At 42.8% G+C, this 14,309-nt stretch overlaps 1 protein-coding gene across 1 annotated transcript in view; it reads right to left on the reverse strand.

Annotated features, from left to right (window-relative positions):
• Myo3b (myosin IIIB) overlaps positions 1–14,309 on the reverse strand; it is a 374,689-nt gene that overhangs the window by 102,684 nt on the left and 257,696 nt on the right. Inside the window, exon 29 of the mRNA XM_071619301.1 lies at positions 5,685–5,787. Coding sequence (XP_071475402.1) covers positions 5,685–5,787 — 103 coding nt within the window. The remainder of the gene's footprint in view (positions 1–5,684; positions 5,788–14,309) is intronic.

Here is a 14,309-nt window from a genome sequence, read left to right on the forward strand (position 1 = left end):
CCACTGTACATGGTCACAGGCTCACGTAGGAATTGAAGTGGGGACCAGTCACCCCAACCACTACCTTCTGCTTTCATCCTGAGGCTGGCGTCCCCCCAGCCAAGTGACCCCACTTCATCACACACAGATGGGAGCAGCTTTCCTATGAGGCTGTAGGCTTTCTCCCAAGAACTGGATGCTAGACTATCCTCCATCAATCACAGGGAGACAATTTTATGCCAATGAGGGCACATTTCTTAGCTGATTATGACTTAAGATTTAAGTTATGATAGGGACCACACGGATGGAGCAGAAACAGGCCTGCACTAACCATGTGGAGCCTACAGAAGCAGCAGAATGTCCCAGTTAAAAGCGTGGGTGCTGGAGCAGAAGGCCTGTACCCACATCCTAACTCTTGTCGCTTTACTAAATGACATTAGAAAGTTACTTGTAATCTCTGAATGTCAGTAATTATAGAATGGGCTCATCTCCCACAGAGGAGATACTTTAATGCACATAAGATGCTTAGCACAGGGCCCAGGAAGTTGTTAACGGACACCAAGTGTTAGCTCCTGTTATTATTGTTGGAGAGGGAAGATCTGGATTCAAACCCCAGACCTGCCATTTATCTCTGCGTGATACTGTGTGATCCCGGGAGGTACAGACTAGCTGATCGGGAGGCAGCACTTGGTAAACCTGACACATGCAACCCAGCACTACCCTATTTCCTTCCTTACTTCCTTTTTTTGCATCCTGAGTGTTGAATGAACATAAGGCCACACACATTCTGTTGCTGGGCACCTGGGAGCTACTTAGCCTCCCCAAGTTCAGTTTCCACATCTATAACATGGAGTAGGTAAAGCCAACCCAAAGACTGGTGTAGGAATTATGTGAGGTAACGTGGAAAAAGACCTGGCCTAGCCATAAAGGTTGGGTGAATCCGAATGTTGGCCTCAGCACTCCCCTGTTCCTATTCTCAGCAGTCCTCGTCATGTCTGGGTCTGCCTTGCTGAGTCTTCCTCTGATTTCCCTTCCCTCCATCTTACCCTGGTACCTGTCCAGCCCCATCACTGTCCCCTCAGGACTCTGACAACACATATTGTTCGTTGCTTCCCTGATCCCTTTCCTCTTTGCCTACTCTCTCCTGTAGACACTGAAAATGCCAATACTCTCTTTCCGGGCCTCCACCGCAGCTCCCTGCAAGGCCACCATTGCAAATTCTGGCTAGTGACATGCAAGGAGAGTCTCCTGGGGGACTTGTAGAAAAGTCCAGAAGGAGGCTCCCGAGGAGAACCCTTTCCCATTCAGCTTTTCCTCCCCATGTCAGACACTGACATGTGAGGAAGTCATGCTTAGTGTTGGTTCAGTCACCGTGTGGACGTAAGTAGGGGCGCTGCTGACATGCAGAGAGCAGCAAAACAGAGATGCAAGGGGCGTGTGTCCTAGACGACATCCCTGAGTGGCCAAGCAAGCCAGCCCCAGAACTTCTGTCTTCAGAGATCATGTCCTTAAATCTTTGGTTGGAGGTGTGTTACTTGCCACCAAGGACGTCATCATTAGGATAAGTCAGCTGTCTTATCCTACCTACCCTCTGAGCCCTCTATCCTGGCCTAAGAATTCCTTCCTATTAATCTCATGTTGATCCACAGAACACTGAGTTAGTGATCAAACAGAGGGGACCCCGCCCCTGGGGTGGGGATACCATAACACACTATCCCATTAACTATTCTGGACCTTCTTGTTGCTGCCACCACCCTTGTATTGAGCAAGAAGAACATTTTCCTAATAAATAAGGAATGGCCTTGGAAGTCAATTCCATAAACTTACTGAGTACCTACTGTGAATACTGATATTGGATATAAGAAAGAATAAAATTCAATCATTGCCCTTGAAAAGTTAAATTTTTATCACATGATTAATCACAACGCTGGACAAAATATGAACAGCGCCAGAGAGAGAGACAAACCAAAGTGTGGTCTGAACCCGGTCTTTGAACTGCCACCACTCACAATGATGTAAGGAGCTCATGCCCAACATAAATCAATTCATCACTAAGTTTATTGTTTAGTTGAGCTGATATTTTTTTGTAGCAAAGGTTTGTTGGTGGAGAAGGCAGTGGATTGATTTAACTTGGCACAAGTTCAGCCAAAGGCTGGCTATAGTTCAAGGAGTATTAAAGAGAAGTAAGGTCTTCATGGAAGAAAAAGGGACATGACAATGTACTTGGATGAGAAGGTTGAACAGAAAAGAATGGGCAGAGAGAAATGAAGCAGGTGCGTTGATAGAACAGTAAGTCTGATTCCAGTTAGCCCTAGAGTGGATGTGAGGAGAAATTGGAGGTGAGCCCAGAGAATGAATTGGAGTCGGAAGTGAGAGGTGTGGCACCACAGACTGGAAAGTCTGAATCTCTTTTGGTCTAAAATGGGAAGCCATTAAAGTTCTTTGAACAAATCAGAATATGTTGTAGGACAATTGATCAGATGTCAGAAATGAAAGCTTGTCCATAAAGAGGGAAGAATGAGAGGTAATAGCAGACCTGAACCAGGGAAGGATGCTTAGAAGATGTTGGAGGTGGGGTAAAGTAAGAGGTAGGGATCAAAAAGAACAATGCCAAGTTTCAAGGCCAGATCACAAGATAGTGTTTTTGCCTCTCATAGAAGTAGGAAGGTCTGGAGGAGTAGGTGCTTTTGTGGGGGTTTTCTACTGAGGCCTGGTGTGCAGGAATTAAGAATACACGTCTGGGCTGCGGTTGTGGCTCAGTGGGAGAGCACTTGCCTAGCACATGTGAGGCATGGGGTTTGATCCCCAGCACCACATAAAAATAAAATAAAGGTATGTGTCCATCTACAACTAAAAATAAAAAAGAATACATGTCTGGCAGGAGTGGGGTGTGGCACTGTGGAGGTGAGAATAGAGATCTGGGACTCAAACTCACATAGCTTGAGACCTGATACCACAATATACCATCAAGAGATGACATCCCTCAGGTGAGAAGTAGAGAAACAGGAGAGCCCAGGACCTAGGGAACTGCCTGCCTTCCGATGGTAGGTAGAAGAAGGAGGATGGAGCCAGAGAAAGCAGAGACTGGGGATGTCTCTGAGGAAGAACCTGAAGAATACGGTTCTGCAGACTCATGTGGAAGAGGACAATTCAAAGCAAATCTGGCTTATGGAGCTAAATGCTGCAAAGGGTTAGTGAAGATGAGGCTCTAGCAACTGGGAGCAGAGCTTCCTGAGGCCGGTTTCAGGGATGTGGGGGCACCAATCAGATTTCAGGATTAAGGAACAAGGGCTCAGTTTGGTGAAGGATGATGCAGCAGATCTGGGTGTCAGTCTCCTGAAGTCCACTGGTAAAAGTAGGAAAAGGGAGGGGTGGGGCTGAGAGGAGGTTTTATTAGAGTGGGAGCAGACCTAAGCAAAAGGGAAAGAGCTAGCAGAGCAGAAAGATCCAGAAGCAAGGTGAGTGCAGCTGGAGCTCAGCAAACAGGACCCCAAATATGTCTCTTAGACTTCTAACTGGGAGTACCTAGGAAGCAGCAAATGCAATAAGAGATTTCTCTGCAGTTGCCTTTCTGCCTAAAGACCGGACCACCAAAGAGGAACACAATTGCCTCCAATCTTCTTCTTGAAATTTCATTAGTTATATATATCAGAGGGAGAGATGGATAATTCAAATATCCCACCTAGAACCCAGAAGAACTTCAACTCAGGCCGCTGTCTGTACTCTGGGCTTATTCTCTCCCCTAAGAATCCTTTATTCTTCTTCTAAAATTGCCCACAGCCCAATGACCCTGTCCCCTCTCCTGCACAAAGAGGGTATTTAAGTCTCAAGTATCTGTGCTTTCTTTGCATTTCATATTTTGTGTGGCTCCCCCACACACGTGCATGTTAATAAATTTGTATGCCTTTTCTCCTGGTTATCTGTCTATTGCCCATTTATTTGCATTAGACTGTTATTGAACATTCGGAGGGCAGGTCTGAACTTTCCTGTAGTGCTGATCTCAAGGGCAGGGACACAGTGCCAGAAAGATCTGTGGTCTGGGAAATGGGAACAAAGGATGGCTGAAGGAAAGGAAAGATCATACAGTGCAGGCAAGGGCAGTGCGAAGAGCTCAGATATGCTCAGTGAAGTTATCTGTTATCAGCCTGAGGGGAGTTTAGCTGGGGTTGAAGTCGTTTTCAAAATTGGTTCACTGACTCGTCTAAGGTCAAACAAATGCAAAAATGTTAGCACTAAGATCAGAACCCAAGTCTTCCACCTGCCAAATTCAGTGATCATTCTGCCACATGGGAATTCTAAATTTTGTTATTCTAATAGGTACTTTTAAGTGTTTTCCTCAACTACCCTTGATTGAGCCATTCTATTTGGACAAGTAGCTAGAGTAGTCTACTTCAAAAAGTAGTCCAATGGCAATTTGAGACCACTAGGGAAGGGCTGGGTTGAGAGTTTAACTTTTCAAGTCTCTAAACTATTAAAAAGTCTCCAAAAATTAAGATTTTTTAAAAAAATTGTGAACCTGGGCTGGGGACATGGCTCAAGCCGTAGTGCGCTCACCTGGCATGCGTGGGGCGCTGGGTTCCATCCTCAGCACCATATAAATATAAAAATAAAGATGTTGTGTCCACCGAAAACTGAAAAATAAATATTAAAAAAATTCTCTCTCTCTTCTTTCTCTCTCTCTTAAAAAAAAAAAAAATGTGACCCATGACAGCTTCTCTTTCCATTGTGAAAAGAGGCAAAGAACTCTGTAATGACCTGCTTCTTTCAACAAATCCTTTACTAAACTCTTCATGAAGTTTCCCACAATCAATTTGGGGCAAAATACAAAAGACAAGCTTCCTTCCCCCTTTGGATCTTCCCTTTTCCATAGTCCACTCTTTTCCTGAAGCTGTGTCCTCCTCCTGGTGACCTGGGAACCTCTTCTGGAAGAAGGTCAGTTAGCTCTTTTCCCAGAAGAACAGGCCTAAGAGTTCCTTAGGTTTCCAAGGCTTGGTGTCATGACCTGAGCTCACAGTAACCATTAGGTTACTTCTGTAACCTTAGTGGCTCAGATGAGTGCTGAAAATAGTGCACTAGAGCCCTGGGCAGGCTGGCTCCACTCCTTTTGAGTTAGCTTTAACAAATACTTGTGGGTAAATGGGCAGTTAGAGTCCATGCCAGGTTTGTTGACATGTTATGTGCTACAGGATGCTTAGCAGTGTCGCTACCTTCTAGATGCCTGTACCACGACCCTTCCTTTCACAGGTGTGACTAACCACCAGCAATGGCTTCAGACAGTACCAGATGGCTGGTGGTGGGACCGAGGGATGGGTTGCCCCCAATTGAAAAGCACTGCTGTGATCTAATGCAGTCAAGAACTAGACAAGAACCCCCCCCCCCCAAACAGGACAGTGTTCAGGTTGCCCTTGTAGAATCAAGACTTGTGCTCACAGGATAATTATATGTGAGAATCGGATGGGAAACACGTTTTGACTCTACTCTCTTCAATTCACCAACATGACAGTGGTAGGAATGCTGTACTGCCAGTTAGTGTGCACTATCCTAATTTTTAGAAAATCTAGAAGTGACCCAACCAAAGTATAACCGATAAAGATAATCCATAGACTTGGCAATTGTGCATAATATGGGAGACACTAAAATGTAAAGAGTTAGAGTGGATCACCTGAGTTCACAACAGGAAACTGGTGTGGATGGAGAGTACTCACCAATTTTTCTTAGTGACATCAGGAGAGTAGCTTGAAATCTCTGAATAGTCATAGTCAGATTCTACTTCTGGGTGGCTTTTCAGATCAGGAGCAACCCTCAGACCTGAGAGAAAACAAATGAGTGCTTAGAGGTTTAAAGCTAAGTTCAGAAGCAGAGAGTTTAGGTTTTGTTGCCATCTGCACCTTAAAGCTCCTCTCTCCCTGCTCTCATGCCACTCCCTGACCATCTGGAACATTTTTCTAGGATATGTCATCAAAATTGACCTGTGTTCAATCCCCAGGACTGCAAAAACAAAACAAAATCCTGACCTATGCTGGGACTCCAGGTCTTGCTCGATGCCAGGTCCCAGCTAGCATGTTGGATAAAATAACTCATGCGACTTCTCTCTGGTGATGGATATAAATAGAGACCTCTAGGTGAGGCAGGCCCAGCAGAAGCAGCATGCAATAGTTGGAAGAGCACTGCTAGTCCTGTCTGGGCTGCCCACTGATGTGGGCAGGAGGTGGAGGAATGAATTCTCACAATGTGGTAGGATTAGCTGTAGTAGGGCATCATCGTCTCAGAAGTAACCCATTTCTACATATTTTTCTTTTTTGTATTGGGGATGCACTCTGCCACTGAGCTACATCCCTAGTCCTTTATGAATTTTATTTTGTGACAGAGTCTTGCTAAGTTACTGAAGCTAGTCTCCAACTTGCCTCAGCCTTCTGAGTAGCTGGGATTATAGGCATGTGCCACTGTACCTGGCTTCTAAATTGTTACTGAGGGCAATTTACTGATGAGCTTTTCAAGAGTGAGGGCAACAAATGCAATTGTTTCTTTGGGCGACTATGTCTTCCATGACTAATCGATCATGGCCCTCTTGTCCTCTGAATCTTAATTCAGCTTCAAGTTCCTCAACATAACACATTCATGGTTGTCAAAGCATGGACTCTCAGCTAGCAACATCAGCATCACCTGGAAACTTGTTGGAAATGTAAATTTTTGAGACCTACACTGGACCTAGTGCATGAGAAGAAACCCTGGGGGTGAGCCTGGCTATCCCTGTTTTTTTTCCTTAATTTAATAAAGTAAAATGATGTATTTGTTTATTAATTTGTTCTGTCAGGCAGGCATGTTCATTTTTTTTCTAGAGCATTCGACCTACTAGTTTTTATTCTAATTTGTTATATATGACAGCAGAATGCATTACAATTCCTATTACATATATAGAGCACAACTTTTCATACCTCTAGTTGGATCCCTGTTTTTAATAAGCTTTCCAGGTGACCCCATCCCTGTTGAAGTGTAAGAGACAGTGTTCTCAGATCAATGATTCTTAATCCTGATATTTCATCAAAATCACCCAGGATGATTTTTAACATGTCTGAGCCCAACCACTAGAGATTCTTAAATTGACCTGGCTTTTGCTAATTGATATTAGTAAAAGCTCCCCAGATGATTTTTTTTTTTTTTTTGGCAGTACTGGGGATTAAACCCAATGGTGCTATTTTTAAGGCAAGATCTAATTTGCCCAGCCTGTCCTTGAACTTGCAATCCTTCTCTGCCTCCCAAGACACTGAGATTAGAACCATAGTTCTAAGTAGTCACTTCCAGTCAGTTGGGGTAGGAAAGAGAGTCTACACCTATTCACCATCCTAATTTTAGATAATCTAGAAGTGACTAAACCAAAGTATAAGCTGCAAAGAAAATCTATAGACCTGGCAATTGTGACATAATTTGTAATGTAAAAAAGTTGAATATTATCATGCTAGAACATATGAAATGAAGCATAGCAGAAGAAAAACATGTAGCAATCAATGGTTTGGGGTTGTCTGTTTTGGGAAACGTATACTCTGATTTTGAAGTGTTATTTTGGTTCCTTAAATCTAAATATCTCTGTGTAGAAGAAATGTAATCCCTTGAGCTATTAGTGGTAGATCAAGCCATCTGTTGTTGTTATTATTGCTTTAGACACCAAAAGGATAAAGAAAAAATGTTAATGGAACATTATTATGTTTTTATTATTATACTAAAAGCATTATAACCAGCAATGAAAACAAAATTGAAAAAAAAAAAAAAAAGAGAAAAGGCTAGAAATGCAGCCTCAGCCTTTCAGAATATCATTAGCTGATTCCCTACCTCCCCCTCCTGCCGTCTAATGATTGATAAACTCCAGTTAAAGCACCAGGCCAGTCTTCTTTCTCCCTCTTGATTGTTCAGCCTCAGCTCACTTGTTGTTGTGATAAGCAACATAAAAGCAAAAGCTGATTGAAGAGGAAAAAAAGAAGAGCCCACTTCAGGGACACAAATATTTTTGTTTCCTTATTAAGATGGAAAATTGCCCCAACTAATTTGTAACCTAGTTTTCTGGCCCAATTCAGTAGCACCAAGAGCTACCACTGATCAAAGCCCAAATGGTACTGCCCCTGTGGAAAGCTGAGACTGCAGGCTTTTGTCTGTACCTACTTCAATACCCTTAGTTAAAAAAGAAAAGAAAAATAGTGTTCAATAGCAATCCAAACAGGTAAAAAGCACAAAGAAAGCCCTTTTTGGTATGGGACTCTCCTTATGAGGGTGCCATGTTCAAGACCAGAAAAAGAGGAAGAAGCAACATCTTTACCTGGAGCTCAGAGAATACTCCCAGTTACTTGGTTTTCATTTCCAATAAAAACACATAGAATTTCTGTTCATGTAATTGAAGGGAAAACTTATTCCATGTTTCTTATTCATTTACACTTCAGTCATCAAAATATTGATTTTAAGAGTTATTTGAAGTACAAAAACCAAACAGAAAACTTACAGAATATTCTTCATAAAGCTTAGAGGAAGTCTGCGCCTCCATCCCCCAGCTTTGCCTGAAGAGCAGGGAGAGGGATTTAGGTCAGACTAAAAAGATAAACTTAAGTAAACTGAGATTATCAATCCATTGAGTTCAAAGCAGGATCCAAAAATTGTCAAGTACTTTTAAGTGTGTCCCGGTGACAGTTGGAATCACCTAGTGTCTCTCTGGAAAATTAATCACTGCACAAGGAGATTAGAGAAAGAGAGATATGGAGAAAGAAACAAAAGAAACAAGGTCACTTCTTTTAAGTGAATGGGTGGGGTTCAAGGACTTTGGCCAGCCACATGATTAAAAAATAAAACTATAACCTTAAATGGCAGAAATATTCATAAAATGCCAAACTTGGGGAATGTCCAGCAGGGGCCATAGAGGCTTCTCCAGAGATGGGAAGGTTGATTGCTAAGATTTCTGGTTTCAAGAAGTAAAGCAAAATGGGGTGTAGAGTTCTCCAGAGGAGTTGGAGCCCTTCCAATATCTGATTGAGACTATAGAGATATATATTATATCTTAGAGCTTATAGAATAGAAGCTATTCATATTTTCCAGAAAAAAAATGAGCTGAGTCTTCACTAGACTGTTTTGAAATAAGACGGGCAAGTGTTTGTTTGGTGGTCAGGGGAAGAAAAGAAAACTCCCTTATCAGGGTTTGCAAATTCAAATGCTTTGGGATCCACCCAGGAAACCAGTTGGAGGATGGGGAGTGGGGAGGCCTGCAGTGAATGAGAGAATGCCCTTCCCACTTAAAGGTCCTCACCTGGGCAGAACCTCAGGAAGCTAAAAGAGAGACATGGGACAGAAGGTCCCCAGAGCTTCCAGTAAAACCAGCCTCACCAACACCTTCATTTTGGACTTCTAGTCTCCAGAACTGTGAGAGAATAACTTTCTGTTGTTTGAAGCTATAGAGTCTGTGATGATTTGCTATGGCTGCCCTAGGAAACTAGTGTGGGGACTGGGGTGGCATGACAGGTGTTAAGGACTAAAACTACTAGAAGAAAGAAACAGAAAAAAAAGATCAGGAATCTACATTCAACTTGATCTGGCTGCTGGGGAAGAAAAATTAGAGATAGGGAAAGCTCCATTTTTTTTAAACAAACATTAATGTATGGATGATTATGTTCTGCGTGTTGCCTTAACCCTTAACAAAAGTTAACTCATTTAAGCCTCAAAGTAACCCTAAAAGGTACAGAACACTATTATTCGCATTTTGCAGCTGAGAAAATTGAGGCAAAGGTGGATTAAATGACTTGCCCAGTGACACATAGCTGGAGAATGGCAGAATCAGGGTTCAAACTCACATACTTTTGCCCCAAAGTCTGAATCCCTAAATATTATATAGTGCAGCCCCACTTACTTAAACATTTGAAATTACCATCCCTACTTAATCCCTTCTCTCTCTCTCCCCCTCTCCCTCCCTCCCCTCCCCCACCCTCTCCTTCCCCTTAATATATGGAAGCAAAAATTCCGGCTTTCCCAAATTCTCTCATGTTCCTGGAGCTCTGAAGTTCCCACAGGTCAACAGCTGCAGGCAGAACTTCTGGCCTGGCCTAGTGTTTGGTGACCACCCAGAGGATAAGACCCAAGCACTGTTTCAGCTGGGACAGAGTCTTGGTAGGGTTCCCAGTTGGTGATCTGGGCTGAGTAAACTTTCCTGCCCCCCTAATGGCCCTGGCAGAGAAAGTGCATAAAGATGAGGCTCCAAAGCCCAGCCTTCCCCTTCTAACCACCGCTGGCAGATTTCATATGGAGCCAGGGTGGTTTCTGGTGGAAGTGACAGCTGGTCAGCAGCCATCCTATCAGAACATGAAGAGCCCAACTCGTGGGAGGTCTGACAGGCAAATGCCACCAAAAGCAACACCGAGAAAGTCAAATTCTTTTCTTGAAGAATAGGGTCTCGTGAACAATTTTTTTTCTTCCTACACCATATTTAAAATCCTGGCCTCTATCTCCAATACACAGGGCAAGTGCAATAATTTTCAGGCCTAGGAGAGCATTTTCCACTTTGATTCTCTAGTACTTAATTCCAGTTATTATCCCAGTTAAACGTTCACAGAGTTCAAAGAAAATCTTGCCTGATAATTGCTTTCCCCAACTTGGAAGTGAAGGAGGGAGGTTTCCCCTTACCCTAGGAATCAGTTTCCTGCTTGTCTGCGGAAGTTCCTTCACTCTGAACATTTAGGGGCTGTCGTTCCATTCACTGTATTCTCAGTCAGCCTCCAGCTGGATTTATTTTTTTGTAATTTATGCCCTGCCTGCTTCCAAAATGGGATTAGAGGTAGCTTCGTACAGCCTGTGCTCCTTGAGGCTCTGTTCATTGGCCATTACAGTACCCCTCGCAAGCCTGGGGCACAGATGGCAGTTGGTTCCACATGAAACTGTACCCAGTTGATGGGGAAACAATTTTAATGTTGTTTTTGTGACCACCCCAAAAGCACCTAGCAGAATGTTTTGCACTGACAGAATGTTGAGAAAATGGGGAGGAGTACAGCAGATCGAGAGTTAGGAAATCTTGATTACAGGAAGGTTCCTGCTACCATATGTAAAATGGGTAGAATTCCTAGCCTACTTCTCAAGGTTACTATAATGATAATTATTGCAAGCAAATCAAGGGAAAGCTCTTTGTATAAAAGAGCTTTCACTGTAAATTGCAGAGTATAAGATGTTAGGAAAAGTATAAGATGTAGGAAAGTAACAACTAACCAAGAAAGAACTCCTACCTATTGGATCATTTTAATTTTTTCCGGTGCTAGGAATTGAACCCAGATCCTCACACATGCTAGGCAAGTATTGTGCTACTGAGCTATATCCTTGACTCTCTAGAATTGTCGTTGCTCAGATAGTTCTGGTTTCCTACCAAGCAAGTCACTTATTTTCCTATAACTTTTACTTAAAAAGATAAAGTTCTAATTGCTTATATTGGCTTTATTCATAATCACCAAGAAAGAAAAACAACCCAAATGATAAAAATGATGGTATAGCCAGATGAATCTCCAAAGCATTATGCTATATGCAAAGAGCCAGACTTAAAAGTCTACCTACTGTATGACTCCATTTATAGAATTCTCTGGAAAAGCCAAAACTATAGGTACAGAAAAACCATCAGTGGTCACTAGGGGCTGAGGATATGGGAGGAGGACCACAAGGGAACTTTTTGGAAAGTTGTGAAGGGAGGTTACCTGGTGGAAAGTGTTGGACCAATCTGATCAAAGTATTTGAGTTGTATTGTATGTAAATCATACCTTTAAACCTGACCTTTAAAAAGTTACTTGAATTTGAAAAAATATAACAAAAAGGGTTCCTTCTCTTCAAACTGGGCCTATTCCTGGGAAGCGGGGCCAATCTGCCTCTCACCCATCAGGAGAGGGTGTGAAGGGAGGGTCTTGCTGTGGATGGGGACCCTTCACAACCATTTGCAGCATTGACCCTAGCTGGTTTTGACACTAAGCACTTGGCTCAGAGTCTATGAAATTAGCAGGCTCTGGTTGCTTGTACCTTTCAACCGTCACAACTTTATTGACGAGAATGGCTACCAGCTGTCACCCTTGCCTCCTCCTCTGTACTTGGCCATTCAGACTTCATGGCCACAGCAAATCAAACTGAGATCCTGCTATGGCTCTTCGTGTTGGGGTTTGAACTCTTGGCCAAATGGCTGCAGCTCAGCTGTTATGCTGCCAATCACCCGTCACTGTGGGTTAAACTTGATAGGCACACCAAGAAATCTCAGAAATCTAAAAGGCCACTTTCTTTCCACACCAGCAAGCAACAACTCTGGGTGATATTTAGTTCCTGGACTTTAGAATTTCTGGCTTTGTGGGCAAAGGAACAGACTTGCTATCTTCCAGAACAAGTTGCAAAAGGGCCTCCAACTAGTGAGGGGGGAAATGGTGTCAATCATCTATCACTTAAGTTTTAAGCAGTTTTGAATTTCCAAAAAAAAAAAAAAAATTATCCACACAATTGAATCAAGCTTTCAGAACCATGGAACAAAGCTCTTTGCAAAAACAAAGGCAAAACCAAAACCAGCTTCCCCTGTTATTATTGTGTTCTAATTTTCCTCTGACAAGTAAGACACAAGTTAAAACTTGGAGAGTTATCTTTTTATAAAGATTTTATTGTAACTATTTGAGATATGACTTAAGCAAGACATAAGTGAAGACTTGGACAGTTCCTTTTTTCATAAAGATTTTATTGTAACTGTATCTAAGACTTGACAGGCACATTTTTCTATGAAAGTAAGAGATATAGTTTCATCTTTTTGAAGTTCCAGCATTCTTATGCTAACCTTAGAAGAGTATTTCACATTTAGAAAGAGATACAGAGAGGGAACATTTGCTCAATATCTATCACGTGCCAGATACTGTGCAGGAAGGTTTGCATATAGTATCTGCTAGAGTCTGCACACGGTCCACAGAATTAGGCCTTAGTGGGTCCCATTTTGCAGCTGTCAAGACTTAGGCCGAGAAGTTAAGCAGTTTCCCTTAAAACTATATGGCAAATGGTGGCATAGCCAGGATTGAAAGCCCATTATTTTGACTTCAAACTCCACATGCGTGGGATAGCAATATTAACTCCTCCCAAAGCTTTGATTGGTATCTTATGTCCATGTCCAAGATGACCATCAATGGCAGAGTCTGGTCTACTGGAAAAAGTCTCTGAAAGCATGCTTAAACTCACAGGATACATAAGGGGAGATAATATATTGGGGGCGATGACTTCTATTCACAAGAGTTTTTTGAGGAGAAGAAGGCTGATCTTTATTGCCACAGAACAGTTAATTTTTCCTCTAGGTGTTTCTTCACTATTGTGTGGTTGAAGCTTAGAGAACTAATAAGCTACAAAATGTAATAACACGTTTTATTCTTCTCCTGTAACAAATGGAAGGCATGGCTTAAAGTTTGCAGTGCTGCCATTCCATGCCCTGGGGTGGGGTGTGGGGGATGTGGGTGTCCGGAGCTGCCATATAGGAGCTGAGCGCCCCCTAGCTTTGAGTGATGGAAATGTGGCGACTGGCTTTCCTGACCGGGAAGCAGGTGAATCCCCATCTCCACTCAGCAGAGGAGCAAAGCTTTGGGAGTAGGCGTCACCCAATGGAGTGGGCTGCTTTCTTGTTCCTTTGTAATACTACCCCTGACCTTTTATGGATCGAATGTTCCATGGAACTTCCCCTTGTGTGTCCCCTATATAAGAATAAATGATTCAAGTGACTGTCTTTCCAAGGGACCCCTAAGGTCGAGAGCCGTGCCTGGATTTTGTAAAGGTACTTCTGTGTGTTGTGTGCTTTTTTTCACCATTTTCTTCAGTTATTGAAGTAGTCCAGAGTTTGTGAACCCAGCATAGGTCGCCAACTTGGATATATGGCAATAGGCGGGTAGCATCTGGGCACATCCTTTTTATCCCCCAAAGACCTTCTATCTGAGGGCCATAATGGAGAGAACAGATTCTGAACTAAAGAGGCTTTGACCACTGACTTCTTCTGAAGTTTTGTTTGTTTTGTGTTTGGGTATAGGTACTTAGGATTGAACCCAAGAGCACTCTCCCTCTGGGCTACATCCTGCAGCTTCTCCCTCCTTTTTAAAAAATTTTTATTTTGAGACAGGGTCTCAAAAGGTGCTGAAGTTGGCCTCCAACTTGTAATCCTCCTGCCTCAGTTTCCTGGGTAGCTGAGATTACAGGTCGTCCCATCCTGAACTTTTAATCTCAAATCCTGGAGATGCCAATTGCTACACCAGAGTTTCATGGTAAGCACGTTTCCCTGCCATGTCAATGACAAGCATATGAAGCCACCAGCCCACATTGACTTTGCA

This window comes from Marmota flaviventris, chromosome 11 (assembly GCF_047511675.1).
Source record: "Marmota flaviventris isolate mMarFla1 chromosome 11, mMarFla1.hap1, whole genome shotgun sequence".
In the NCBI taxonomy this organism is placed as follows: domain Eukaryota; kingdom Metazoa; phylum Chordata; class Mammalia; order Rodentia; family Sciuridae; genus Marmota; species Marmota flaviventris.